This window comes from Leptodactylus fuscus, chromosome 7, assembly GCF_031893055.1.
Source record: "Leptodactylus fuscus isolate aLepFus1 chromosome 7, aLepFus1.hap2, whole genome shotgun sequence".
Classification (NCBI taxonomy): domain Eukaryota; kingdom Metazoa; phylum Chordata; class Amphibia; order Anura; family Leptodactylidae; genus Leptodactylus; species Leptodactylus fuscus.
Window position 1 is genome coordinate 117,530,827 of NC_134271.1, and position 27,953 is coordinate 117,558,779.

At 41.2% G+C, this 27,953-nt stretch overlaps 1 protein-coding gene across 1 annotated transcript; it reads right to left on the reverse strand.

Annotated features, from left to right (window-relative positions):
• Window positions 1-1,001: 1,001 nt before the first annotated feature.
• Window positions 1,002-27,466, reverse strand: CFL2 (cofilin 2). Its single transcript, XM_075282851.1, has 4 exons — window positions 27,239-27,466; window positions 10,689-10,996; window positions 5,345-5,421; window positions 1,002-3,228 (listed from the first exon to the last, which is right to left on the reverse strand). The coding sequence occupies exons 1-4, from the start codon at window positions 27,239-27,241 to the stop codon at window positions 3,113-3,115; spliced, it is 504 nt and encodes a 167-aa protein (XP_075138952.1). The 5' UTR covers window positions 27,242-27,466; the 3' UTR covers window positions 1,002-3,112.
• Window positions 27,467-27,953: the final 487 nt, after the last annotated feature.

A 27,953-nucleotide genomic window follows, 5' to 3' on the forward strand; every position in this document is an offset into this window, starting at 1 on the left:
AAAAGCTGCATTTCCGCAAAGTGGGACCCCTGCCTAAAGCTGAAAGTCTACACAATAACCACATTTCATAGACTTTTCTTCAAATCCTTTGTACTGGTCTACAGAGGCTAAATTATGAATATCTGTCATTGTGAAAATACTTCTGGATCCAACTGTGTATACCCTATAGCTGCTTGCCACTAGGCCCACGTTCTTGGTTGGTAGTTGCCAGAACATAGTCCTATGGATTTCTTTCAGTCAAAAATAGAGATGAGCGAACAGTAAAATGTTCGAGATTCGATATTCGTTTCGAGTAGCCCCTCAATATTCGACTACTCGAATCGAATATCGAACCCTATTATAGTCTATGGGGGGAAAATGCTCGTTTCAGGGGTAGGCAACATTCGATCAAATTATACTTACCAAGTCCACGAGTGAGGGTCGGGCTGGATCCTCCGAGAAGTGTTCTACGTGCAGCGTCCCCGCGGCATCTTCCGGCTCTGAATTCACTCTGCCAGGCATCGGGCCTGGGCAGAGCCGACTGCGCATGCCCGCACTACAAGCAGGCATGCGCAGTCGGCTCTGCCCAGGCCCGATGCCTGGCAGAGTGAATTCAGAGCCGGAAGACGCCGCGGGGAAGCTGCACGGAGAAGACTTCTAAAGGTAGGAGAAGAACCAGCGTTGATTGGCCGACTGTATAGCATTCGGCCAATCAATGCTGGTTCTGCATCGAACTTTTCCATTCGAATAGCGAGTGGTACTCGATCAAGTACGAGTATTTCGAATACGGTAGTATTCGATCGAATACCTACTCGATCGAATACTACTCGCTCATCTCTAGTCAAGAATTGATACTGTGGACCAAATCTACCAGTGTCCCATCCATGACATGTCTAGAAAGCCAAACAGAACCAACAGGAGAACAAGTGACACTGGACATATTCCTAGCACCACCAATGTCCGTGATGAGACTGTTCAGGGGTATATCATAAAGTATAACCCTATAACCAGACTTCAATGTAGTAATCAAACAGGTTTTATTATTCTTTGGCACAAAATTCCACAAAACATTGCTTTGGTTTAATAACTGATGTCGGCAGTCAAAACTCGTATAAACCGTCTTTGGCATTGTACCTAATAATACTGAAATCTGGAACAGCAGAAAATGCGTGATATAAAATGTGTGTTGATTGTAGAACGTCTAAGGCTGATGTTTGATCTAATAGATACCAATAATACAATGGAAACAATATTTGGGACTGTATAATAGAATATATTCTGTTACTACAGTGTAGTTCTCTTTACACATTGTACACTTATTTGTATGTCCTGTATTGATCTCTTATAAGTGGTTGCTTATTCTACTTCTTTTATCAGTTTAATCAGTTTTAATATAAAAGGTTCATTGGTTTTTTAAACGTTTCAACTCTAAAGTACATGTAATAAGCAAAAATGAAAAATAATATCTATATTTGTGTCTGATGCTAATCTAGTGAATGTACGTTATAGCAGTCGGAGCTCCATTGTTCTGATGCAAAGCTCTAAATCCATTGTATTGGAAGTATGCCAGTTCACTATTCTCGTATTATAGTACCAGAGTACTATTCTAATTCAGACTTTAAAGGGAGTCTATCACCAGTTTTATGATGTTCTGTCTGAAGCCAGCATAAAATAGTGACAGTGACCCTGATTCTAGTGCTATCTCACTAAACCTTCTGTATTAGTTTTCATAAAATGATGGTTATCTTATACAGTAGGAGCTGAGAGTAGAAGTCCTTGTATTCATGAGCAGTGACTCCCACCACACTTCTGCTGAAGACTGACAGCTTTCTCCCTATATTGTGCATAGGGAGAAAGCTGTCAAGCAGTGTCAGAAGGGCAGGAGAGCAATAGCTTATGAATACTGGAAGTATACATATATTAATGAGAAGATTCCAGTGTTCAGCTCACATTGCACAAAAATGGTGATTTTATGGATAGTTCCAGAGTGATCAGGGTCTCTAACTAGATGACACTGTCCTCAGATAGGGCAGCATTTACTTCTATGGGATTGCCGGAGGTAACTCTCCCAAAGATCCTGTTAAATGTAAATGGAGTGGTGGCCAACTATATACACCACCATTCCCTTCATATGGAGCAGTCAGGGGAACCTACTAGTCTCCTTTCTCATGGTTCCCAGTGGTCAGACCCCAAACCATCAGACGCTTATTCCCAATTCTGTGTATAGGGGATAAATGTCTCTAGTGGGAAATCTCCTTTTACGGATCAGTGATGTAGTTATAAATTCTTTATTCTTTATTCTTATCTGTCTACTATAGACTTGTGTGTTCCTCCAGAGCTAGAGATGCTCTTTGTAGCAGAAGGGTAATAGAGTATTTGAAAAGGTTTTTTTTAATTAAAAAAAAAAAAAAAAGAAGAAAAAAAACAAAAAAACAATCCCTTTATATTCCATTAATGGACTAATCCAAAATTTTGCTCTTATTAATTCCATAATCTGTTGTTGTAGGGATGGATTTGCTCAAATGGAGAGGGCTGTCATTAATCATTTGAAATATAAAATCCATGGTGCCTGCAGACACCACTAGATGGAGCTAAAGAGCCTACTATAATTCAAGGATCTCTATGATAAAAACGGTATGCAGTAAGTTCAAAGTCTCCCCTAGTGGTAGTTGCAGGCAATTGAAAGGGTATTTTTTTTACATTAGAATTGCATATCAGTCCTAACATTGACACAGTGTTTACATAGATAATATTCAATTTAAGGCAAAGGAAACTCTTTAAATCATACATAATAGGTTTAATTTTACAGTTTTGTTTTTTTGTTTTTTTCTTTAGAAAATAAAGTAATTCAAATGAATGGATAGTGTTATCCTTTGCCAGCATCAATTCCAAAAATGTATAAGCGAACCCTCAATGCTGTTCCATTAAATTTGACTATGGTAATGTAACCTTTTGTACTTTTGTTAGTTCTTCACTTCATTTCTCAAGCACCAACATGGTTTATTCAGTTCATAGAGGTAAAAGGAAATGGAAAAAAAAATCAATAAATAAAAAAAAAAAAAAAAAACTTCCTATGGTCATAACAGGAATTGCTACTTAAATATTGTAAGCTTCCAAAATACAGGAATTTGCTTCATTTTAATGGAAAGCCTTCCAATGAAACAACCACATTCCCTCCTAGTTTGTCTGCCAGGGTGGATCGGTCTTTGATGTCATCCATGCCGTTCACTTGCCACTCATGTTTGATACCTAAAAGAGTAAATACATGTAAGATGACCCATATTATACATATATTGTGCAGATGATAAACAACAATGGAGCGTATAGCTTATTGTGCAGATGGAATAGACATTCTTCGAATCAAACAAGCCTTCAAAGTAGCCATTCTCAAACTTTGAGACAGGACCAAGTTCAACACAACTTTAGATCTTTGCACCAACTGATGAGTATGGCGGACTTTACTGTGGGGTACATGTCTCTTTCTCCTCATCAGCCATTTCTTCCATGTTTTACTTAGAGGTAACTGGAAGAGGATGAAAGAGCAAGCAGCATTGTAGTCATAAAGGTGCTCCCTCACCAGAATCCATCACATCAACTCAGCCCCTGAGATACTTTAGAGTTTTCACCTTGTCAATCGCTGTCTCCATAGCTGACATAGATAAGACTCCAAAGGAATTTAGTATTCTGGATGTGTATGGCAATAGAGAAGGTCAGGAGAGATATTTGTCTGCCAAATGCTGAAGACTAGGGTTGAGCAATCGGGATCAGAAAAGATCGGATCTCGATCAGTGATCAAGCAAATTTCACGATCAGGATCGTCTGGAAAATCATCTTAAATCAGATTTTGAAATCTCAAGATTGGCTCGAACCTAAAAGTGACTTTTCCCATAGAGAAACATTGACTAGGGTTGAGCGATCAGGATCGGAAAAGAACTGATTCCGATCGGCGATCGAGCAAATTTCACGATTGGGATCAGCTGGAAAATGATCGGAAATCGGACTTTAAAATCAATCCTGAAATTTCAAGATCAGCTCAACCCTACTGAAGACTATCTTGTGGGATGTGTTAACATTGGTCTATGTTACTATTTGTAATGTAAAAAAAAAAATGTTTGGAACTTCTTGGGAAATGGCTAGAATGGCAAATAGTGTCATAGCCGACAAATGCAACCAAGATGTGTTTAGAAATTGCAAGAATTTTAAAGAGAACCTTTTACCACCTCTGTCCAGTCCAGTTTTGGCATCATTTAATAGACGCCACTCCACTGATTCTGGAACAGTTGGAATTTTTTCTCTAGCTCCCACTATTCCCCTGTTAGTTTTGGTGCCAGTGCGATTTAGTCTCTGTACTGTAAGGAGGGCAGGGACAGGGAAGGAGTGTGATTCTGAGCTCTGTCACTGGCTGTATCTGACTGGTGCTCTGAGTCACATCTCACTTCATGGTCCTGCCGGAAACCGGACACCTGACAGTACAGAGCCATATCAGGTACCAAAACTAACTGGTTGCTCAGGAATGGTGGGGGATAATAGAACAAATTCCAACTGTGCCAGAATCAGTGGAGCAACAACTATTAACAGATGTTAAGAACTGGAGTTGGTGGAGGGAGTGAAAGGTCATCTTGAATGTACTTATTACCCTTCATTGACATGTGCGTTTGGTAATCCATTTGGGGAGTCTTCATGGGGACCCTCCGAACGGAATACCAAACGCATTTGCAAGCGGTGTGCAGTGAAAGCACACAGACCCCATAGACTATAATGAGGTGTGTGTGCTTGCCATGCGCTGCCCACATGAATCATGCGGACAGGCTAGTAGATTGTGAACTAGTTTCCTGTCCGCATGTTCTGTGCGGAGATCTGGCGGCAAGCACATGGACCCCATTATAGTCTATGGGGAGCCGTGTGCTTTTACTGCACAGCGCTTGCAATTGCATTTGCTATTCCGTTTAGAGGGGGTCCCCATACAGACTCCCCCGAATGGAATACCAACGCAGATGTGAACCAACCCTTAGAATGATGCACATATAGGGTATAGTGCTACAAACTTGGGACTGCAAACCTGCATTATTATTAACAATTGTCAATCAGTTAGCAATCAGTTTATAATAATTTCTTAGAGGACCGTTTTCTACCTCCACCAACTCCAACTCTTTGTATCCTTCAATACGTGCCATTCCAACCAATTCAGACTTAGTTAGGAATCGAGTATTAGGATTTTAGAGTTAGAGTTGGTAGAGGTGGCGAATGTTTTTTTTTTTTTTTTTATAATACGTATATTATATTGTGTATATATATAATATAAAAATAAATAAATGTAATATTTCGTCTGTGGGACCATACCCATACGTAGCACTATAGTACACACCTGTGAACTTCTTCTTAATTGCATCCTTTGAACTGGCGTATATCATCTTGCTTTTTAGAGGTGCATTGTCAGGCGCCCTAGAAGACAACATAAAACCAAAAAGCCAAGCGTATCATAACAAATCATTGACAGTATTAATACTGCGCAATACATTTATCAGCATACTTCATTGAAAATCATTTATGCTTTTACTATTTGAGGCTGAGGCCCGACATTGCAGAAATGCTGCCTTTTTTGTTGCACATTTTTCTGCATTTTTTGGAGCCAAAGCCAAGAAGAAAAGGAATGGGAAATATACAGGAAGTTCTTACACTTCTACCTTCTGCTCAGTCCACTCCTGACTTTCCCCTTGTTCACATCTGTGTTTGTATTCTGTTCGGGGGAGTCCAGATGGGGACCCCCTGAACGGACTACCGAACGCATTTGCAAGCTTTGTGCAGTGAAAGCACACAGATCCCCATAGACTATAATGGGTTCCGTGTACTGGCCGCGCTGCCTGCACAAATCATGCGGGCAGGAAAGTAGATTGTGAACTATCTTCCTGTCCGCATGTTCCCTACGGAGATCTGGCGGCAAGCACACAGAACCCATTATAGTCTATGGGGATCCGTGTGCTTTCACTGCACTGCAGTGGCAAATGCGTTTGGTATTCCGTTCAGGGAGTCCCGATGCAGACACCCCAAACGGAATACAAACGCAGATGTGAAGGGGTTTGGCTCAAAAAAAGTAGCAAAATCTGCAACAAAAAAAAGCTGTGTTTCTGCAACATTGGGCCTCATCCTAATATTGACAGTGTTTCAATGGGGTGTTCTCACTTTTGTGGGGTTTGTGCTGATATTGGTATTTTGCTAATTGTTTATTACAGTAACAGGACTGCAGTGATTCTGTGGGGTACACAGGGTTAACTTCGGCTAGTAGGGGTGCTAGTGTGTGATTGACGTGAGACAGTTTTGGGGATTTTGTGATGAAGTTGTCACCTACTTAACACAACAGTAAAAAGAACTTTGTTTTGTCACTTTAGTCTGGGCTCTACATTCCATCTCCTGTGACAAGTGATCCTGCAGTGCAGCAGGTCTGGCATCATCTCCACCACACGTGACTTGGGAAACTACTCCTTTATATAACTTCCCTTGGCTCCTCCTAGCTGATCACATGGCCTGGGACTTCCCCTTAGAGCACACAGTGCAGAGCTTCATATTAGGATAACAGAACGGCTTCATCTCCTAGCCAGTTGTCCCCATTGCACCCACACCATTACTTTTACATGCCTGGACTTGCTTGTTTCCTTAGTTATCTCTGATGCTGCCCAGAGATCCCCCAGACCTGCAGGAGGGTAAAAAAACAACAAAAGAACATACAAGGTGGCAGCTACGGTCAACAAGAGCACTGGCACTGTGTCTAGGGCTCTGTTAGTCAGGGGTTAAGTTATGGTTATGCTTCTTATGACCATACTGACATTTGTCGACAATGGATAATTAAAGCATACCTCCTCTTATAAACAACTTCTTATAGGTTAATATATGAAATTTTGTAATATATCTTATTGAAAAAAATGCTTTCTTCTCTACTTTTCAGAGTTTCTTTCTACTGTCTATGAAGAGACTAATTGCTGTTTCTTAACTCCGCTATTCTAAATGCTTTTAACACTGCTAGGTTTGTAGATAAGAGGCTATTAGTGCACAGAATGAGGCAATAAATCAATCAATAATAAAAACAAGCAGTCAGATTGAAGAGAAGAAGCAGGAGAACAGTGATGAAGGAAACAAATCTCCTTAGTAAGATATATTACAAAGTTTCTTATAGTCACATTAACTATTCATTTATGAAAAGTTGTTAATAACTGTGGGGACACGTTAAACATTATTGCAAATATAAGTGAATAAAAAAATTGCAGAGTTTTAAAGATTGTCTCTAACCATCTTAATGTTTAAAGTCTTTTGCCTTGAGAGGCTGCCAAGATATATGGCCATGAATGCAGAAGTTTTTTTATGGTCTGGGACTTGTCAGAAATCCAGCTGTGATTTCCTTATTGTGGCCAAGTTATTTTCTAGTGCATGTCAACAATAAGGAAAATATGGCTGGGTTTCTGACAAGTCCCAGATCATAGAAACTTTTCTGCATTCATCCACTGGAAACCTATGAAGACAACAGACTGTTACCACCAAGGTAGAGGAAATCTTTAATACTCTGTAATGGAATTTTTGGTCATTTATATTTGCAAAAATTTACTTTGGCTACAAATCTAAATATGGTGATGTTAACAGGAAAATACTTTAAGATTCATCAACTTTCAAGCCCATAAGCTGACAGTGAAAGAGATCACATACTTCTGGAATTTATAACTGTTATGAGGTTATCTGGTGGACTCCAAGCTAAAACCAGACCATTCAATGTCACTTCGATGTCTGGACCCCTGCTTCCTTGCGTCTTCATAATGGCGGCATTCGAGAGAAAGATTTGGAGATTATTCTTTCTCCTGACTGTCATTAAGAAGAATACAAACATGTGCGCCAGTTTTCTGGTGCTGTTCCATTTTTAGTAGTAAATCTGCCCCTTCTTTTGAGAATTATATACAAATAACCATCTGCAGTGTCCAACAACAGACTATTGCATGCCGTAAATGTGGTCTCTTGAGACTGGCATGTTTCATGACCATGGTGTATGGCTTGATCAGCAAATTTGGCCAATCATTTGTTACTTTGGAAAAGTGGCAAAGTTGTTTTTTTTTAAACTATGTCAATTTTGTCTGGTATGTTAATAGTCAGATCAATGAAGGATTGATCAGCTTCATTCTGGTCAATCATAATCTAAAGTGTATGGCTAACCTAAGCTGATAAATAAATCAGGCATGTTCTCTGGTGGGCCTTGCACCTATACTGAAATGTACTCTAGGTCGTAGCTGGTATATATGTCAGGTATCATTTACACCAGAAAAGTGGCATAAACAATATAGATTTGGCAGAGCCTGTTGATCTTCCCACAGCACACTCTCACCTTGCCCTCCCTCGAGAAAGTTACGAGGGTGGCACAAAAAATGCATCTTGCAACAATTTTTATTGTAAGTAGTGTTTCAAATCTTGGATTTGCAACAATTTTTTGTGTGTATATGTGTAAATAGGGATGAGCTAACTTTTCAGAATTCGATTCAGTTCAGGTTTGGCCAGGTCGTAACAAAAATGTAATTTGGTCCAAAGCAGTTTGTTCAGAACTAGAAACTTTAAAAGTTGTGTATGACTTTCTAGAATTTTATGTAGCCCCATGTAGCTCTCTAATCCAAACACAGCATTTGTAATGTCAAAGCGACAGTAGCAGATAACAATGGGTAAACAGATGATAGCTGGTGTTTAAAAAACACACCATGGGGGTAACATGGTGTTCCAGTGGTTAGAACTGCAGCCTTGCAGCGCTGGAGTCCTGGGGTCGAATCCCGCCAGGAACAACATCTGCAAGGAGTTTGTATGTTCTCCCTGTGTTTGCGTGGATTTCCTCCCATTCTACAAAGATATACTGACAAGGAAAAAAATCTACATTGTGATCCCTATATGGGGCTCACAATCTATATTTAACAAAAAAAACAAAACACCATACTGCTGGATTTTTCTTACACTTTTTCATATTTCACTGGGGGGGGGGGTTGTGACATTTGGCAAGTGAAAAACAGGACAAAGTGTGCTGTACCACTCTTAGGGCAAAAACAGATCAATTAAAGATGTAGTGTATATAACTTCATTGGATTTAGTGTTTGGCAAAGGAGAAAAATAACTAAATTAGCTAAATAACGTCAGATGGTATAGCATGACTAAATCGTCTGTTCTTAGTCACTGAATGAATGAATTACAGAATGTATTAGGGGGCGTTCACACTACCGTCTGTGTCCGACAGGTAGTGTCCGCTCCTAGTGTCCGTTCAAAATCTGGCACGGTCATTAGGAGTGGACACTAGCTGTGTCCGTGACACCTGTCATTTATTTAAATGGCGATTGGGTGCGTTCTTTTGCACTCCGTGCCCTTCCTTCACTGTCCGCATGTAAAGATGTCCGACTTTTCAAGCGGACAGAAAAACCCGACATGTCGGGTTTTTCTGTCCGCTTGAAAAGTCGGACATCTTTACAAGCGGACAGTGAAGGTCAGGCACGGAGTGCAAAAGAACGCAACCGATCGCCATTTAAATAAATGACAGGTGTCACGGACACAGCTAGTGTCCACTCCTAATGTCCGTGCCAGATTTTGAACGGACACTAGGAGCAGACACTACCTGTCGGACACAGACGGTAGTGTGAACGCCCCCTTAGAAAGTTTTGACTAGTATCACTGACACAATGGGGTAAATATCAATATAGGGAAGATATTGTGGCAGATATTTGGTACAAGGACCTTTCTTTCACCAAACGTGTGCTATAAGCTCAGATCCATGTCTTGCTCACCACATGTGTGTCATGCAGAAACAACTCGGCCCAACAGATTTATTATGAGGGTAAGTTCACACAGCGACATGCCCATTCTTTCAGGTGGATTCACCTCGCGACATCCACCTGAAGACACTTCCTCCCAACTAGGCCCATTCATTTGGGCCTAACAGTTCCTAACTGGCGTAGACTTTCATTCTGGTGCAGGGATGTTCAACCAATTTATGAACTTAAATCTCATGGTCCCTGTGCCAGTCTGGCCCTTTACTAAGACTGACTTAAGAAACCTGCCCAACTGATTCCTATCTCTCTTTGTCAACTAAATGAAGTTCTTCTCCAGTTCTAACACTACATTTCCCCAGAATCCTCACAGTCTGACCATCTGTAACTTTATCTCTTCTGTTTCTCCTGACAAAATGGATACATTGGAGCAGAATTATTACGCCTTGTGTTTCTAGTGTGCAAGGCATAAAATGTCGCAATTTTGAGGGCAAGTTGTCTTTTGTGCAAAAAATGTTCAACTTTTTATTTTCTGAGACGACTTTGCCACTTTCCTTAAAGGCTATTCAGGCATATCTTTAGCTAAAAACACGAAAATCTAGTGATAGAGCCCCTTTAATGTCGAACAGTTCCCAACCTTAGAATAGTTGTACTAATAGGTCTCCCTCTACCTCAACTATATGGCTACACACTTTAGTCTTACATCACTAGACCTGCTGATTTTGGTGATACCAGTCAGCCATCTTATATCGACCATGAGAGTTCATAAGTAAATATCTATCAAAAGGGTTTGACCACCTTATAACATCTTCAAATGAATATTGGGTTGTGAAATTGATGTACCCCCTTTCTATAGTATTGATATGTTACTATTACACTGTTTAAGGATGAGAAGGCAAACCCTCTCAGTTATTTACCACACCAATTTAAGGAATGTACCAGAAGATGAAGACAAGATCCTCTTTCTTGGACTCCTTGGTCTCGTAAGTAGCATCATACAGTCCATATCGACAGTCGTCAAGTGGCAGAAGATTGACAAAGGTCCTGTAAGGGTCCTCAACTGTATTTCCAATGTCTCCCACCAAGATTTGCTTGGCCTCTTCCACAATTATTTCACGTTTATCAGGGCTCAGACAAAATAGTACGGCCTTCTTCCTTTTCTTTATCTCTTCAGAAGATTGAGCTTTTCTTACCTTCATCTCATTGAAAACTTTGATAACTTCATCATTTACTGTCACACCAGATGCCTGTTAGAACATGAAAGTAAAATATAAGTTCCTCTTTGGTCTAAAACTGAAATATTTCCTAAATCTTCTGGTTATCTACAAGCATAAAAAACAGGGAGTATTCTCTGAAATAGTTTGCCATTTTATTTATTTATTTTTTAATGTAGATTGTGAGCCCCATATAGGAATCACAATGTACATTTTTTTTGCCTACCAGTATGTCTTTGTAGAGTGGGAGAAAATCCACACGACAAGGGAAGAACATACAAACTCCTTGCAGGTGTTGTTCCTGGAGGGATTTAAACCTAGGACTCCAGCACTGCAGTGCTAACCACTGAGCCTCCGTGCTGTCCTCTATTTTGCCATTTCTTGTGTATGTTGTGCCCATTCTCATATCCTTGTCTATTACACAGTCCAGTTATATTAATGTGAGCACCGCCTACGTTTGAAGTCAATGTTAAGTAACCAATTGCAGAAGGCACGTGTCATCAGCCATCTGGGTGCACTCATCACTGTGGAAGGCACGATGGATCAACACAAGTATGCATCTATCCTTGCAGACCATGTTCACCCCTAAATGCAAATTGTTTTTCCTCAGGATAATGGCATCTACCAGCAGGACACTGCGACGTGTCATAAAGCTCGCAGTGTACGTGCGTGGTTCGAGGAGCACCAGGATGAGTTTACCGTACTCCCTTGGCCAGCAAATTCCCCGGACTTGAACCCAATCGAGAATCTGTGGGACCACCTCGATCGGGTTGTTGGAGCCATGGATGCTCAACCGCGTAACCTAGCACAGCTGGCCACGGCACTGGAGTTGGCATGGCTCAACATCCCAGTGAACATCACCACAACATCCCCTCTCTTTCTACACGTCTCGCAGCGGTCCGCTCTGCGAAAGGTGGTTATTCTGGATTTTGACAGGTGGTCACATTAATGTGACTGGGCTGTGTATATGCCAATTTAGATTTAGTTTTTCTATATTATTGACTAGTTTACAAAAAAAAATTAACAACAGCAATGCCCACATAACCAACACCCGGCCATTGCCGCTCTGATGCTTATCAGCTCACTCATAGTCTCTATTTCCTAATCCCATCTCAACACAATTAAATGCCTAGTCAGTTATTCACTGGCCTATGGTGAGCCAGCTGCACTAGGAATTGGTTGAGCATACCCTCTGTGTCAAGACAGAACTAGGAGTAGAGACCAGTGTCAACCCTTTATCCCCTTCCTGCAAGTGACATTTTCCAATTTTCGTTTTTGACTCCCTGCCTCCTAAACCCCATAACCTTTTTTTATTTTTCTGTTCACAGCGCCATATGAGGGCTTAATATTTGCGGGAAAAATTGTTCTTCATAATGTTACTATTTATTATTCTGTACAATGTACAGGGAAGCTGGAAAAAATTCAGAATGAGGGAAATTGGAGAAAAAATGCATTTGTGTGATTTTCTTGTAGGCTTCATTTTTATGACATTTACTCTGCAGCCAAAATGACATGTCATCTGTATTCTATGGTTCGGTACGAGTTATGGAATACCAAGTTTATATAGTTTTATTTACATTTTAACCTGCTAACAAAAATCTAAAACTTTGCAAAAATTTTTTTTTTTTTTACAAAACTCGCCATATTCTGACACCTGTAAATTTTTTATATTTCCATGTGTGGGGATGCATAGGATGCATAGGTGTACTTTTTAGTTATAACATGTGAGAGAGTGAAGGATGTGGTCTGGGAAGACAAGAATGTTCCAGCCAGGCAGCTAAAGGGTCCATTCACACGGAATAAATGCGCGTTCATTTTGGCACAATACACATGTAAAGAATACACGTGTAAAAATAAGACTCCCATTAACTATAATGGCATTTTTTTTTCATGTGTCAAAAAACACGTCAAAAAATACGTCGTGTTTTTTGGCGTGTTTTTTTACGCGTGTAAAAAATGTCATTGAAGTCAATGGGAGTCATATTTTTACACGTGTATTGTGCCAAAATGAGCGCGCGTTTACTCCATGTGAATGGACCCAAAGGGTGTTTGGTAAGACCCACACCAGGGAGGTCAGCTGTGTAATTAAGGCCTGATATTAGTCTGTGTGTGAGGACTAGGTACTGTGGCATCACACTGACAAAGCTGACATGTCCAGACCGAACTCACAAAGCAGGTACTGTGCCTCCCGTTGTTGTTGCCAAGGCAGAGTTTGGTAGCCAGGCTCCTGTATAGTCAGGAAACAGTTTCTTATGTTTAGTTAGTTTTCAGCCTAGAAGGTTTTTGTTTTGTTTGTTTGTGCCTTTGCAAAGGCAGGTTATGCACAAGAAGTAAATAAATACTGAACTTAAGTGCAACCAAGTCCCTGTGTCCCTGTTTCCTGCACTGCTACCCAACACCTACCTGAGCGGTTCCCCACAACCATTTTGGGGAATGACTATTGCTTTGATCGCTTTTTTTTTTTTCATATTTTTATCAGTGGAAAACAATGAATAAATGGCGATATGGCACTTTTGATTTTTTTTTTTTCCCGCTACGGCGTTTACCATACAGGAAAAATATTTTTATAGATTTGTAGACCGGGTGTTTTCGGATGCAGGGAGACCTAATGTGTAGGTGTTTCACAGTATCGAAGTACTTTTATAACTGAAACTGGAGCGCCATTTAAACAAGAATGTGAATGGACACATAGACACTTGTTTTCTAGGCGCTTGCTTGTGCCACTGTGTTCCCAGCTGTTCTTTTCTGGGGCCTTTGACTTTCACAGTGTTCTGTCGCCCACATGTTTTATGCTCTTACAGTTTAGTTCCAGTTTTATTTTAGTTTCCTTGCACATCTACTTAATCTGCTGGCTTCTCCAGTCAATCAGCTGACACCAAGTGCTATAATATATCATGTTTGTTTAGTATTGGCTGACATACTAGCGCACAGTCCATAGTTTCCCTCCATTGCCAAATGAGTATCTAAACACACTCCTAGCACATGGACAAGATTAAAGTAGCTCATAAAATGTCTACCCTTGTCAGAGTGACTAAAATGTTCAAATAGCTCTTTGAGGTTAAGAGCCCACGTAGCAGGCTGCAGCAAAAAAGCGCTGCGAGAAAAAACGTAACTTCACAGAGGTTTCCTCTATGGACATTCTGCTTCAATTATACCGATAGGGAAACCATCGGCGTTTTCATAGGTATAATTGACATGCTGTGATTTCCAAAACTGTGACGGTTGTGGAAATTGCAGTGTATCAGCATCATGTATTTTCTTGCAGTGTGGGCAGTGGCGTAACTACCGGTGTAGCAGGGGTAGCGGTTGCCACAGGGCCCTGGACATTAGGGGCCCGGTGACAGCCGCTACTGCTGCAGTTTTTTTTTCTTAATCGGCTGTTACCAGCTGGACTTACTCCACCCGGTAACGGGCCCTATTTACTTACTGATCCTGGCAGTGGGCGGGATCGGTAAGTGACGCCACGGGCCCCACAAACATCATTATTATACTCGGGGGTCTTTTCAGACCCCGAGTATAATGATCGGAGGTCCAGGGGAGGTAAGGTAACATAAAAAACCATGTTACTTACCTTTCCACACTCCAGGCAGGTTTGGGCTTACTTCTGGACGCTCCTTGACATAACATAGTACTCACATAACCCGGGACGTCACATGACTGCGTGATGTCCCGGACATCACTGAAGATGGCCAACACCAACGAGGACTGCAGGGGAGCCGGAGATAGGTAAGTAACATTGTTTTTTTTATGTTGCTATTCTCCCCTCAGTCTAAGATTATTATACTCTGGGGTTTGAAAAGCCCCTAGAGTATAATAATTGTTCATGGGTGTTCACAGTGGAGCATAATAGTGTCTGCAGGGGCCACTATGGGACATAATACTGTGTGCAGGGGCCACTATGGGACATAATACTGTGTGCAGGGGCCACCATGGAGTATAATACCATGTGCAGGGGCCTCTATAGGGCATAATACTGTGTACAGGGGCCACTATGGGGCAGAATAGAGAGTGCAGGAATGTGGGGGGGAGGTCGGTCGGGGTCTGCGACGAGCATTGGTCCGGGGGGGGGGGGGGGGGTGCCCATGTCAAAAGTTCGCCACGGGGCCCCGCCATTCCTAGTTACGCCACTGAGTGTGGGGATGGGATTCACTAGAATCCCATCCACTATACAGGGACTGTAAAACGCCGCTTATTTCTCCATGTCGTTTCCACCATGTGGGACCCCGGCCTTATACTCTATTGCAAGTTGTGTGCCATCTGTATTGTGGATGTACCTTTGATACTGGACAGAATGGACATGTGCACATGACATTTTACAAGTATCATAGATTTTATTATGGCATTGAGGTTTTGGAAATGAGTAACCTTGGGCTTCAGGATCACATTGTGCCTGGCATGTACTGGCTAATAAAATGTCCAATAAAAGAAAGTGGAGAAAAGTTTAATATGCTTAAAAATTTCCTAGTGCTTGGCGTATACAGATGTAGTACTGTGTACTCAAACCCCTGTGAGATCTGTAATGTTGTCACCAACTTTAAAGGAAATAGCTAGTAAAAAGTTTCCCACAGTAGTTAATAGCTGGAGAAGAAGAACGTCTCTTAGATTCTGGTATTATAATTTTGTAAGGATTTGCTTTATAGAAAGCAGTGTGTACTGTAGAATGAATTTAGTTGCTTTTACATCAGTCAGCAACTATCATTAGTTGCCTGTAAAAATACTCCATTTTTCTGTTACTGTAGCCGATTGTGTCCTGTTTGCTACATGACATATTCAGAATGACATTCCCGAGGACTTATGAATGATTTCATTCTCTATATCTGGAAGGATTATCCATTAGTAGTTTAGAACATAATGAAACTGTTAGTCATGGTGCAGTTATACTGGGATTATTAAAGGGATTTTCCAGGAGTTATATATTGATGGCTTATACTCCAGCCAGTAACAGTTCCCCTTCATTTTTTAGCAAAGCCACACTGGGTGATCCAGAAAAGTGACTGTGCTTGGTACTACATCTCCATCTCTTTAATCCTCCGGTCCCGTGTTGCTGGATCCTGTACTATCCTGTCTATTCTGACAAATTGTGACTTGGGTAGGCTACTCTTTGTTACAGAAGGGTGAAAGCTAGAAAAGTGCAAGAGGCTATTTCTATCGGTGTCCTTTGTGTATAAATCTGATGTAAGATGTCCCCTTCTGTCTTTTCAGATTAAGGTGTCAAGAAAGTTAATATGAGTATTACTGTAATTAAGGGTAAATTGTAATTCCGGCCAGACCCCATTAATCTTGTCTCTAAATCTCAGTAATGAGTTGACATCTCCTGTCCATAGGCAGAAGATATCGTCTATGTATCTTCTCCATAGCCGACAGTGTGTTTGAAAATCTGGGTCTGGATACACCCATGTCATATAGCCATTTAGCCATTTGCATAAGGCGGGGCCACATTTGACCCCATTGCGGTCCCTTGTCTCTGTTGATAGTAGGTGTCCTGAAATAAAAAATAGTTTTCCTCCAACACTATCGTTAGGAGGTCTATACAGAGATTCATTATGTCAGGGTCTATGTCAAATCCTTCTAATAGCTTTCTTGTGGCAAAAATCCCTTTAGAGTGTGTTATGGATGTGTAAAGGATCAGCATCTATGTTCTCACTAGTCTTAACTGTATATAAGCACATATGGTGTTTATGTCTGCTCACATGTTGTATTAATGTATTGTATTCACTTTGTAGAGTCTGAGGAAGGCTCCTTACCGAGCCGAAAACGTTCACATGTACACCATCTGTTGGGAATTCTACAATTGTCTCAAATAAACTTTGATTGCATCCAAACATCAGTGGGATCTTTTTAAACCTTCAGTAAGAGGCAGTCCATCACCATCTTGATAGTGGACAGCCTCTTAACCAATAAGCCTGGAGATGTTGAGTTCTTTCATGAACTGCTGCCATAGTTTCTCAAAGGCTTCAGTGAGTTTGTTTTCCTTTGCCAGGATCTCCTTCATTTCCATTATATGGAGGAATTCTGCAAACCAGTCAGACATAGGTGGACAAAATATGGTCTGCCAATGGCGAGGAATGACCAATGTGACTGTAATGTCAGAACGCTAAAACAGACTTTTTGTAATTTTGGGATCAGCAACAAAGAGAGAATTCAGACCTGACACAGGTTCTATTTTTTCATTTTTTTATAGTATGGGAGAAAATCCAAGCAAAGGGTGCGTTCACACGATGTAAAATGGAGCGTGATCTGGCACGTATAAATTAATTGCAAAATTATGGGTGCAAATTAACGCAGCGTATACGCTCGTAACTTCCATTGAAATCAATGGGATCATTTTGAGTGCTCAAACTCTGACACGCCATATACGTGCCAAATCACGCTCCATTTTACATCGTGTGAACGCACCCAAACACGGGGGAGAACATACAAACTCCTTGCAGATGTAGTTCCTGGCAGGGTTCGAGCCCAGGGCTCCATTGCTGTAAGGCTGCAGTGCTAACCACTGAGCCACCGTGTTGCCCCAACACAGGTTCTATTTGTTGCTTATGTTTGATGTATGGTAATGGAACAAGTAATGGATGTATGAGAATTGAGTCTTACTGTGTTCTGATGTCAATGCAGTGGTCTTATAAGTGTACATGAATATCATACATCACGCAAGCTTGTGACAGGATAGTGATGTCACCTGAAAAGTGTAGCAGTCTAGAATATGTAATATATTACAGAGCTATCAGTTATGGTAGTGCATTTTTAGTCACACTTATGGTCAGCAATTTAGCATGTGATGTGACACTATGGGGCAGATTTATTAAAGTGGACTAAAATTAAAAATGGCTTAATTGCTCATATCAACCAATTGCAGCACATGGGGTTAAATTAAAGGGGTTCTGCCATTGTTATATCTGACAGCACCCATAGCGCCATAAAGGAGAATGTAGCATTGGTCAAACAAGCACACTGGTGCTCATTCAAAAGCAGGCTTTAGGGAAAGTTTTGGTGCCACATCCTCTTGATCACTGGGGGACTTGGTGGTCAGGCCCCCAGTGATGGGATAAGTGTCCATAAGGGCACAACCCTATGGGCAACTAAAAGAGTTTTGCTTTTAGACTACGTTAATATATCTATTCCTATGTATCATGGCTGCAAATTGGGTTCCAATGTTTGTGATGTCACTAGTTGTATAATAATAGTATTTCATTATTGACTTAAAACTTGTTGGAGCGTCTCTTGTCCTGGCGGACTTGAGCTAGGGGTGTATCACTTTGATATGCCCCCATGTAATACTTCATTTACCCTATAGTGGCCACTGGGCTGGCTATCAGGGATCCCGGAAGTGGGAGCTGAATTCTGAAGAGGGTTACCTCTCATGGGACAACCAGTTTAAAGAGTAAGGATATACTATATGCGCATATATTTATATATTTGGCTACAGATACATGGGTATATAGGCATGTGGGTGTGTGGATGGTCACGTGACAAGGTGTTTGGAACAAAGTACTAAATTCTTTGCCCTCTATATTTGGATAAATAAACAAACTTCTGTCTCTTTGCATACGTGACCACCTGACAATGGACGTCTACATGAGTGAGAGAGCACATGGCCCTGCGAATCAAGATGAGTGAAGCCTGGTTGTGTTGCTTTGAAGAATAAGCACCTGCTTCAAGTGTTCACTTATGCAAATAGAAAAGACAGTGGGCACCTGTCCTGTCATTGGGCACCTGTCCTGTCAGTGGGCGCCTGTCCTGTCAGTGGGCACCTGTCCTGTCAGTGGGCACCTGTCCTGTCAGTGGGCACCTGTCCTGTCAGTGGGCGCCTGTCCTGTCAGTGGGCACCTGTCCTGTCAGTGGGCACCTGTCCTGTCAGTGGGCACCTGTCCTGGGGTGTTTGGTTGTCTGTTATCTTCTCCAGCCATCTGGATGTGGATATCAAGGTAAGGGATTACCTTCATATCAAAATGTCCGGCTATGTGCCAATATTATTTTGGACCGTTTTCTGTGTGGCATTTGCATGCTTTTTCATAATGTGTATTATTACTGTATAAATGTGCATTGGCTGGTATTATTAATACATATCTATCACTATTGCTATGGGGGAGATTTCTTTTTATTATTACTAATATTATTATTATGATATGCCAGATATTTGTGGTTTGTGACCTTTTATATACCAGTTGTGTTTTTGTGCCTTTCACGTCACTTTCATGAAAGCAAAAGCAATCTGGGAGCTGCCCTATATTTTGCCCTGGCACAAATGATCATGCGGTGAAGGGATGTGAAAATGTATGCACATAATATGTTTTCTAGGGGGACGTTCGCTTGGCTGAATTTGGAGGTAAATTTAAGATTAATTCCAGCTCAAAATCAGCTCCAAATTCAGCCTGAAATCTGCCTCTCATTCATTTCAATGGGAGTCAAATTCAGATTTTTTTTCAGCTACCAAAAACTAGGCGTCATGTTCCACCTTCAGATGAGTTTCTTATATTAACTCCCATTGAAGTGAATGGAAGACAAAAAATGTTGCCAGATTGATGTGGAATTCTGCTGCAGATCTCTGGCGATATTTGGTCAAGCAGAAAAATTCCGTTTCATGAAGCTGAATTTTTCACCTTGTACAAATTCCGCTATCTGAGCATACATGTATGTGAGAAGAAACTATTGGGGCAGATTTATTAAATTGTCTAAAAGAAAAACTAATTTAGTGGGCCACAGTAACCAATCACAGCAAAGCTTTCATCTTTCAGGAGCAGAATACAAAATGAAAGCTGTTCTGCCATTGGTTGCTATGGATAACACAGTCTGTTTCACTTTTAGGTCGGGGCCCAATGGAAATTATATCTATGGAAACACTGGTGATTTTCCTATAGAAACCTCTGCAGACTTCCTGTGAAAAGCGCTGTGGGAAAAACTGTGATGCATTTTCCACTGTGGTTTTTCCTGTAGCACTTTTTTGCTGTGGCCTGCTACGTGTGGCTTTGGCCTTAGACAGTTTTAAAAGGATCCTATCATTTCTGCTTATCACATAGGAATAGCCTTAAGAAAGGCACAATACTGTGTAAGCGGTCATTTTCTTGCGGTCAGCGAGCATGTGCAGTCGGCTTTGCCCTAGGCCCGAGGCCTAGAAGTTTGAAGCCAACCCCCGGAAAAAGACGCGAAGAAGACCCCTTCTTGAAGAAGATAGAGGCGGCACTGGAGAGTTCTCTGGTAGCATTGGGGATGCCCCCAGTGCTGTTTGAGCACTGAGGACCGCCCCCAGTGCTGCGAGAGAACTCATTTGCATACCGACGAAAACCGTGATTTCTACAGAACGGCGGCCCGGAGAAGACATCTAAAGGTAGGAGACGAATAGCCTTTCTTAAGGCCATTCCTACGTCATAAGCAGAAAAAAATTCAGTTTAAATGATAGGATCCCTTTAATAAATCTGCCCCAGTATTGTAGAAATGAATTACCAGGGCAGAGCAGTAGAAGATACTAGTAAAGTTAGATGTGACTCAGATTCCTCTCCATGTCCACTGGCTGCAGATTTATATTCTTATAGACTTATATTCATATTGCTGGACACTGTATTGAACTATACTGCTGTATGGTTATGTGTACAGTGATCCCTGGACCAACCCTTGGAGCACACCTAGTTAGTATAACCCTTGTTAATAAAAAATGTGGAACCCTCATAACCTGCAGAATAGGTTACATTATTTCCACATTGACTGTAAAGTAATTGGACACAGATAAGGTTGAATACAATGGTAGAACACAAAAATATTAGCTCCATGCTCCAACATTCAGGCTATGGCTGCTGATGTCCACAAGGTGCAATGAGCTGGAGACATCACTATAGTCAATGCCTGCAGGCCACTCTGAGGGAATGGGTCCAAGTGAGTGTAACTACCACAGGTCCCCCACCACGATATGTTCCAGCCATGTGGAACCTCCATAAACAGAAAATTCAAAAAAAAATAAATTTAAATAAATAATTTTTTTTGCTCTGGTGCACATTAAAAGGGTGGTTGTAAAGCTAGGCTAAGAGTCTAAGGAGAGGGGCCTAGTTACTTATAGCAGTCAGTTTTATCTTAATTTTGTACTTTAGAAATAATAGGAGAACTTTGATGGATGTAGGAAACAAGGACAGCATCTGAGGCGGTTTAGGACCCTTAAGGTCGTGGTATAAAACTACTGTCACTGTCGCCCATCAGCAGAAGCAGAACTAAGGAATAAACTGACATTATATAAAGAACAAGTATAATAAAATATCCTCATTTTTAGTTGACACTTTTGTACCTATTGATCTTGCAGTTATAAATGACATCTTTGGTGGTCTAGGACAGAGGCATCCAGCGATCAGCTGTTTGTGGGGGCAGTGGCATTGCAGGAAGCACTGCAGCCCTTTCATTGTTCACAGCACTACACAATACATTAAGCTGCTTGGTATGGCAGCATTGTCCCATTAGCCTGAATAGGGTAAAGCTGCAATACCAACACAACTGCTATGCAAAGTATGGCATTGTGTGTTATGGACGGAAGTAAACAATAGGGATGCCGCATCGCTTGGGTGAGCCCAGTGGTCCCTACAAACAGCTAATCAGCAGAGGTGGTGACAGCCAGACCCCTGATCGAATGCTGATGACTTATCATAAGGATAGAGAATAAGGGTCAGTGCACACAGAGTTTTTTGGTGCTGATTTTGACGCTGAATCCAATATTGGGAGGTTTTTTTTGGAGGCTGATTTTGAGGCGGATTCAGCGCCAAAATCAGTCCCAAAAAACTTTGTATGCACTGACCCTAAACCATCAGTTTAAGCCTGGATTCAAATTTGTGTTGAAGTCTCTGTAGGAGTCATTGCTGCAGAATCTGACTAAAACCAGTGGAGCAATGTGGGCCCCAGCCTTAAAGGGGTTTTCCTGGCTTTAGCGCCTTATTTATATTGTTCACCGATATCAGATCATCTGAAATCCTCTGAAAGATCAGCTGTTCTTGGCAGCCTGGAACTCTACAGTATATGGAGCTGGAAGCAAAAAGATGTAGTGTATGTGCCAGAGTTGAATTCATGTGAATGTGAGCGGAGTTGCAGTACTCTAGCACGGTTACTACACAGTGTATGGCGCCTTCTGCTTCCTTCTCTGTATGGCGCTGCAGGCTGGCAAGAACAATTGATCTTGGGGTAGTCAGGTGTCAGATCCCAACAATATGATATTAAAGGGATTCTATCATTAAAAGCACATTTTTTTTCTCGATCACATGTAGGAATACCCTTTAGAAAGGCTATTCTTTGACTACGTTTAGATGTCTTTTCCACGCCGCCATTCCGTAGAAAACCGGGTTTTGTTCGGTATGTAAATGAGTTCTCTCGCAGCACTGGGGGCGGTCCCCAGCGCTCAAATCTACAGTGCCTCCTCCATCTTCATCTCCCTGTGTCTTCTTCCGTCCTGGGTTTCAATCTTCTAGGCCTCAGGCTTGTGGCCTGGGCATGCGCAGTCGGCTCTTCTAGGCCTAGAAGTTTGAAACCCAGGACAGAAGAAGACACAGGGAGAGGGCGTTCCAGAAGAAGATAGAGGCGGTGCTGGAGGGTTCTCTCGCAGCATTGGGGAGGCCCCCAGTGGTGTTTGAGCATTGGGTACCACCCCCAGTGCTGCAAGAAAATCATTTGCATACCATAGAAAACAGAGATTTCTATGGAATGGCGGCGCGGAGAAGACTTCTAAAGGTAGGAGATGAATAGCCTTTCTTAATGCTATTCCGACGTATTAGGGACAAAAAAATTTGATTTTAATGGTAGAATCCCTTTAAACTCCCCCACCAAACCTGGAAATCTTATTACAGATCACATTTTATAATTTACTTAGTAGAATGAATCCACAAGACTAGTAATCATATTGTACTACTCATCTTGTATACTGGCGGACACATTACACTAGCTTCTGTTAAAGATAGTCCATGTAGAAATATTCTGAGAATTTCTTAGTAAGTTGCTGTTTATTTTAGAAAGAGCAACAAAACAAACTAAGGAATGAGGCAGGAAATTGGATTTGAGCAGCGATAATGCATGAATGTCACTAACTAATCACTATCATGCCATGTCTGGATTTGGAATATTGGTAAGAAAAAACAATGGGACCGCACACTCAAAGTTCGTTCTGATGTGATCTAGTGAGAGGCATGCTATACTATGGACACCACACTCGAGGCTGCCTCTCACTAGATCGCTGACGAAGGTCGTATGACCGAAATGTTCCTCTGATCTAGTTTTTTTCACATGACAATTTTTCCTTATGTTCATGGCGTAACAACTGTAATGCTTCTTGCTTCTGTAATAAATCATTGCACCTTTTTCATGCAAGTGTGTGCAGCAGAATTTTCTTGCACTGGATTTGGAATATTGTCCATTCTACTGCAAGAGTATCATAGAAGAGCACAGTTTATGTATCAGTATCCCAACCCCTGCAAGTATTAAACTGAATCTTTGGCTGTTTTTTGCTTTTTTTCTTATTACTATGTCATATTTTGCGACATAGTGTCCTTCGTATCTGTATTATTAAGTGCCATCACATAATAGACGCCAATGACGTCTGATGGACCTCATTGACTATAAAGTGGTCCATCAGCTCTCTCTTATGGCCTTTGCCATTCTGTTGGATAAAGAGATTGGCGCGTACACTATTTTGTCTGGAATTTGTGATGAAGTCTACAACTTTGTATAAAAAAGGACATGGCTTGTTGAAAAAGGAGTGGGGTTTAAGATGCTCCGCTATGCGCCAAAAATGCACAAAATGCATCAAGCCGTGTAATAAATGGTGTAAAGTTATACTAGACAGTCTAAGAATACACCAGATTTATCAAACAATATTAGAGACTTTGATAAGTCTGGTGTAGTATAAGGACTCCTGCACACGACCATAGTGTTTATACTGTCTGTAAATAATGATCCGGGAATCTGCAAAAAACCACATGTCCGCATTTCATCGGTATTTCATCCACATTCATGGATCTTGCATGACTCCCTTGAATAGGGCACGGACACACGGCTGCCAAAATTGCAGTTGTGAGTCTGGGACCATAGAAATAAATGGGACTGTACTTTTAACTGCATCGTGAGGCCTAAGGTTGAGGCCCCACATTGTGGAAACGCAGCGTCTTTTGTTGCATATTTTGCTGCATTTTTTTGAGCCAAACCTAGGAGTGACGACAAAAGGAATAGGAATTCTATAGGAAGCTCCTACACTTCTCCCTTCTGCGAAATGCACTTGTGACTTTGGCTCAAAAAACTGCAACAAAATCTGCAACAAAAAAAAGCTGCGTTTCCGCAACGTGGGGTCTCAGCCTTTGGCCTTGTTCACATCTGCTTCGGTAATCCGTTCAGGGGAGTCCACATGGGGAACCCTCCCTCCCCGAATGGACTACCAAACGTATTTGCAACCGGTGTGCAGTGAAAGCACACAGATCCCCATAGACTATAATGGGGTCCTTGTGCTTACCGCGAGATCTCCGTAGGGAACATGTAAAATCCCATGATTTTTGCCACAGCATTTCTATCACAGCCAAATTGCAGTGTCTACACTACATGGGGCCCCCAGCCTCAAGGAAGTTCTTATACTTCTCCCTTCTGCTCAATCCACTCTTGACTTTAGCTCAAAAAAACACTGCAAAAAAAGCCACATTTTTATCTTATCCTAAAGGGGTTTTATACCATGTCCGCGAAGAATTAGAAAAATAGTCAGAAACTAAGGACAGTGGATATAGATCTCCTAGTATGTGTAGTGCATTTATATCCAGAAATGTAGTGTAAGAAAGAACAGAGAATAAAGCTTATTTACAGGAAAATAAAAAGAAAAGGTGTTTGCACATCTCCTGGACATCTGTGTACATGACTTTCTCTTGAGAAATCTCTATCCCTCAGCTATAGATAGAATCCTATATTTACTCATAGGTTATGTTCACACAGGATAACTTTGTGGTACAGTACTTTTGTACCGCGGTATCTTGGCCATATGTGCGGTGTCAGTCATCATTCACACATTGCGCTAGTTAAGTAACCTAAATCATGAAACTCCAACATTCCTAACATGGATGCCAGGGGATACAAAAGCGAAGACAAGAGTCACTTTTTCCTTTACATTTATCCTTCCTTATGACTCAAAGTAACTGCCGCAAAATCTGCACATGGAATTCCTCGAGTCTGAAGTCACACATTGCGGAAAAGCTTACACTTATACTTCTGCCCTCTACTAAATCCACCCCTGGCTTTGGCTCAAATACCCTAGCAATATCTGCAACAAAAAAAATCCCCTCGTTGCGGGAACGCAGCTTGTTTTTGTTACAGATTTTGTTCTTATGTTTTATAAGTAATGATGGATTGAGCAGAAGGTAGAAGTATAAGAAGCTTCCTATATACTTCTCATTGCTTTTACAGCCACTCCTGGCTTTGGCTCAGAAAACCACAGCAAAATCTGCAACAAAAAGCTGCGTTTCTGCAATGTGGGGCCTCAGCCTAAAGCAGTTTTTGGTTAGACAATGTAGAGGGCCCTCCCTGCATGGTCACACTTCAATGAGATGAATGGGAGATACAGAAATAGACAAGCAAATGTCACTTTGTTCTTGAGATTACTCCCTGCAGTCCAATCCTACTAACCACACATTAATGCCACATTCTTTAAAGGGGTTACACCACAAAAAATATTTATCCATTATCCATAGCTTAGAAGATACATTGCTGATCGGTGGAGGTTTGACCACTGAGACTCCCACCAATGTTGAGAACTTGGGGTGTTTTACCCCCATGGTGAATGCAGCCATGGTCGACAAGTGCCGCAGATAGCCAAGTGGGAGCGAGGCGGATCCGCATTCACCAGGGATTCAGCTGCACACCCACATTCTTAGGATTGGTGGGGGTCTTGGCAGTCAGACCCCCACCAATCCGCCACTTATCCTCTATGCTATGGATAAAGAATAAATATTTTCATGGCATAACACCTTTAATGGAAAGAACACTCTAAGAAGTAAATCTTACTGGCATGAGCAAGGTTCATTGGTACTGTTATTTTTCTCCAATTTTATCAGACAAATCACAAATTAAATATTTTACACAGAGAAGTTGCCCTTACCAATGGAGAGAAAAAAAAGAACAACATTGAAGAGTCCATAAATCAGCATTACCGGACAAGAACATTTCCAATATCCTTATAGTGTAGGGGTGAATATAACCAAATTGTAAAAGATGGTGGTTAGGATAGTAGCAGAAGCAGGACCTGAAGAAGCACTGTCTTCGCCCTGCTATTTCCAGATAACCTATACCCTGTATTGGCTTTATATTGTCAGTTTCTTTACCATTACTAGCTGATGTAATGGATTATCGTGTAGTACTGTACAGACAATACATACCATCCTCCATGCCACTCTGGATTACCATCTAATCTCCCTTCCACATACAGACATATGGATAATGATATATCATATGGCACCATGCTAGTACAAAATTCACTATACTACAATAAGCAGGTAAAAATATGCCTTGGACTAAGCTAACATAAATCACACAAATACTACCATACAATATACTGCCCTCATACGTTATCTATCTATCTATCTATCTATCTATCTATCTATCTATCTATCTATCTATCTATCTATATTATATATATAGCTACAAATCTTTCAATAAATCTAATATTTGGCTCCATTACACATAAATCTCACACACACAGGAGAAAGGAATTGAACATTCCCCGTCTCTCTTTCTGTCTCCGCCACCTGTCAAACAATAACTATGGTAAGGATTATTCTCCATTACTTGACCTTTTAAGGCGTTCTCGCATGTGCTGCAGTCATTGTGAGAGTTATACTCCTGTCACGGCCCACTTTATACATCATCCTGCTACTCTCTGAGTCAGGGAAGTTTGCTCTCTTGTATCTATGATATTTAGTACAAAAACTAATAGAATAAACATATATTCTAGAAAGCCAAGTCTAACTTCTTTAAGTAACTGCTGAGGAAGGAGATCTGGAAATATCACCTTCTTAGAGATACCCCCTAATAGCAGAACCTTCGCTAATATCTCCCAGTATTTGTTGCAAATTCTATAAACAATGTAAAGAAAGTCATGAAAAGTAAAGGTATATTTTATGTCGCCTTCGCCCATAGAATTCTTCTATAAACGGAGGTAAAAATCACTTTGGGTTGGTTAAAACTTGTTAATAAGACAGAATGGAGATGAGGAAATGATTATCTCACCGAAGGAGGAAAAAATGTCAATTCTTAAAGAAATGAAGAGTAACGTATTAAGGAGCAGCTTACCATGCTGGGCTTTGTGTAAGGAGAGCTCTATGTATCCGGGGCTTGTGCCTATGTCCAAACTTGCCAAGAACTCCAGTAAATGATGCGGAGGGCAGAGAGTCAGACAACTGAGGGTAAAGAAGAGACGACCAGGAAAGGAGAGCAGAAACCAAACGTGAAGAGTCACAATACAAGGACAGGCTAAGGGAAGAGTGAGAAAGGCAAAGAGAGGGTAGTCTGATGAACAGAAGTGTAATATAGTTCAGAGGAGGGTGGGTCATTGGAGAAGGCAGGCAGCCAGTCACTCAATGCCCTGCTCATGCTCATAGCACACATGCTGTACTGACAGCTGCACTATGCCTAGGTCATCTACACCAAGACGCACTTAACTCTTTATGGGCAGGTTACAGCGCTCTACTATCTAAATGTACTTAATATCAAGTGCAAACCTATGTTCAGGGGCTGGTTGCATTATTAAGCACATTAATATCTAGAAAAGAACCAATATCACATACCACCCGGGACTAAGAAACTGCTAAATAAATTTTATAATAACTTGACAAAAGAGGATTTATTACAAAACAATGCAAAAAACTATTGTGTTATGTAGAGCTGCAATGCCAGGCGCAGCCCGTGGACAAGAGTGGCGCTGTGCCTGGGGAGAAAAAAGAAGCAGGTTTGCTTTTCTTATTCTAGACTTCTCCTTTAAGTGTAGAGGTGTTTTTGCCTTAGTAAT

Coding starts and splice junctions, on each gene's coding strand:
- CFL2 (XM_075282851.1), bottom strand. Junction 5,422..10,688: donor GATCTTGTCTTCATCTTCTG/GTACATTCCTTA, acceptor GTTGTCTTCTAG/GGCGCCTGACAATGCACCTC. Junction 3,229..5,344: donor AATTAAGAAGAAGTTCACAG/GTGTGTACTATA, acceptor TTACTCTTTTAG/GTATCAAACATGAGTGGCAA.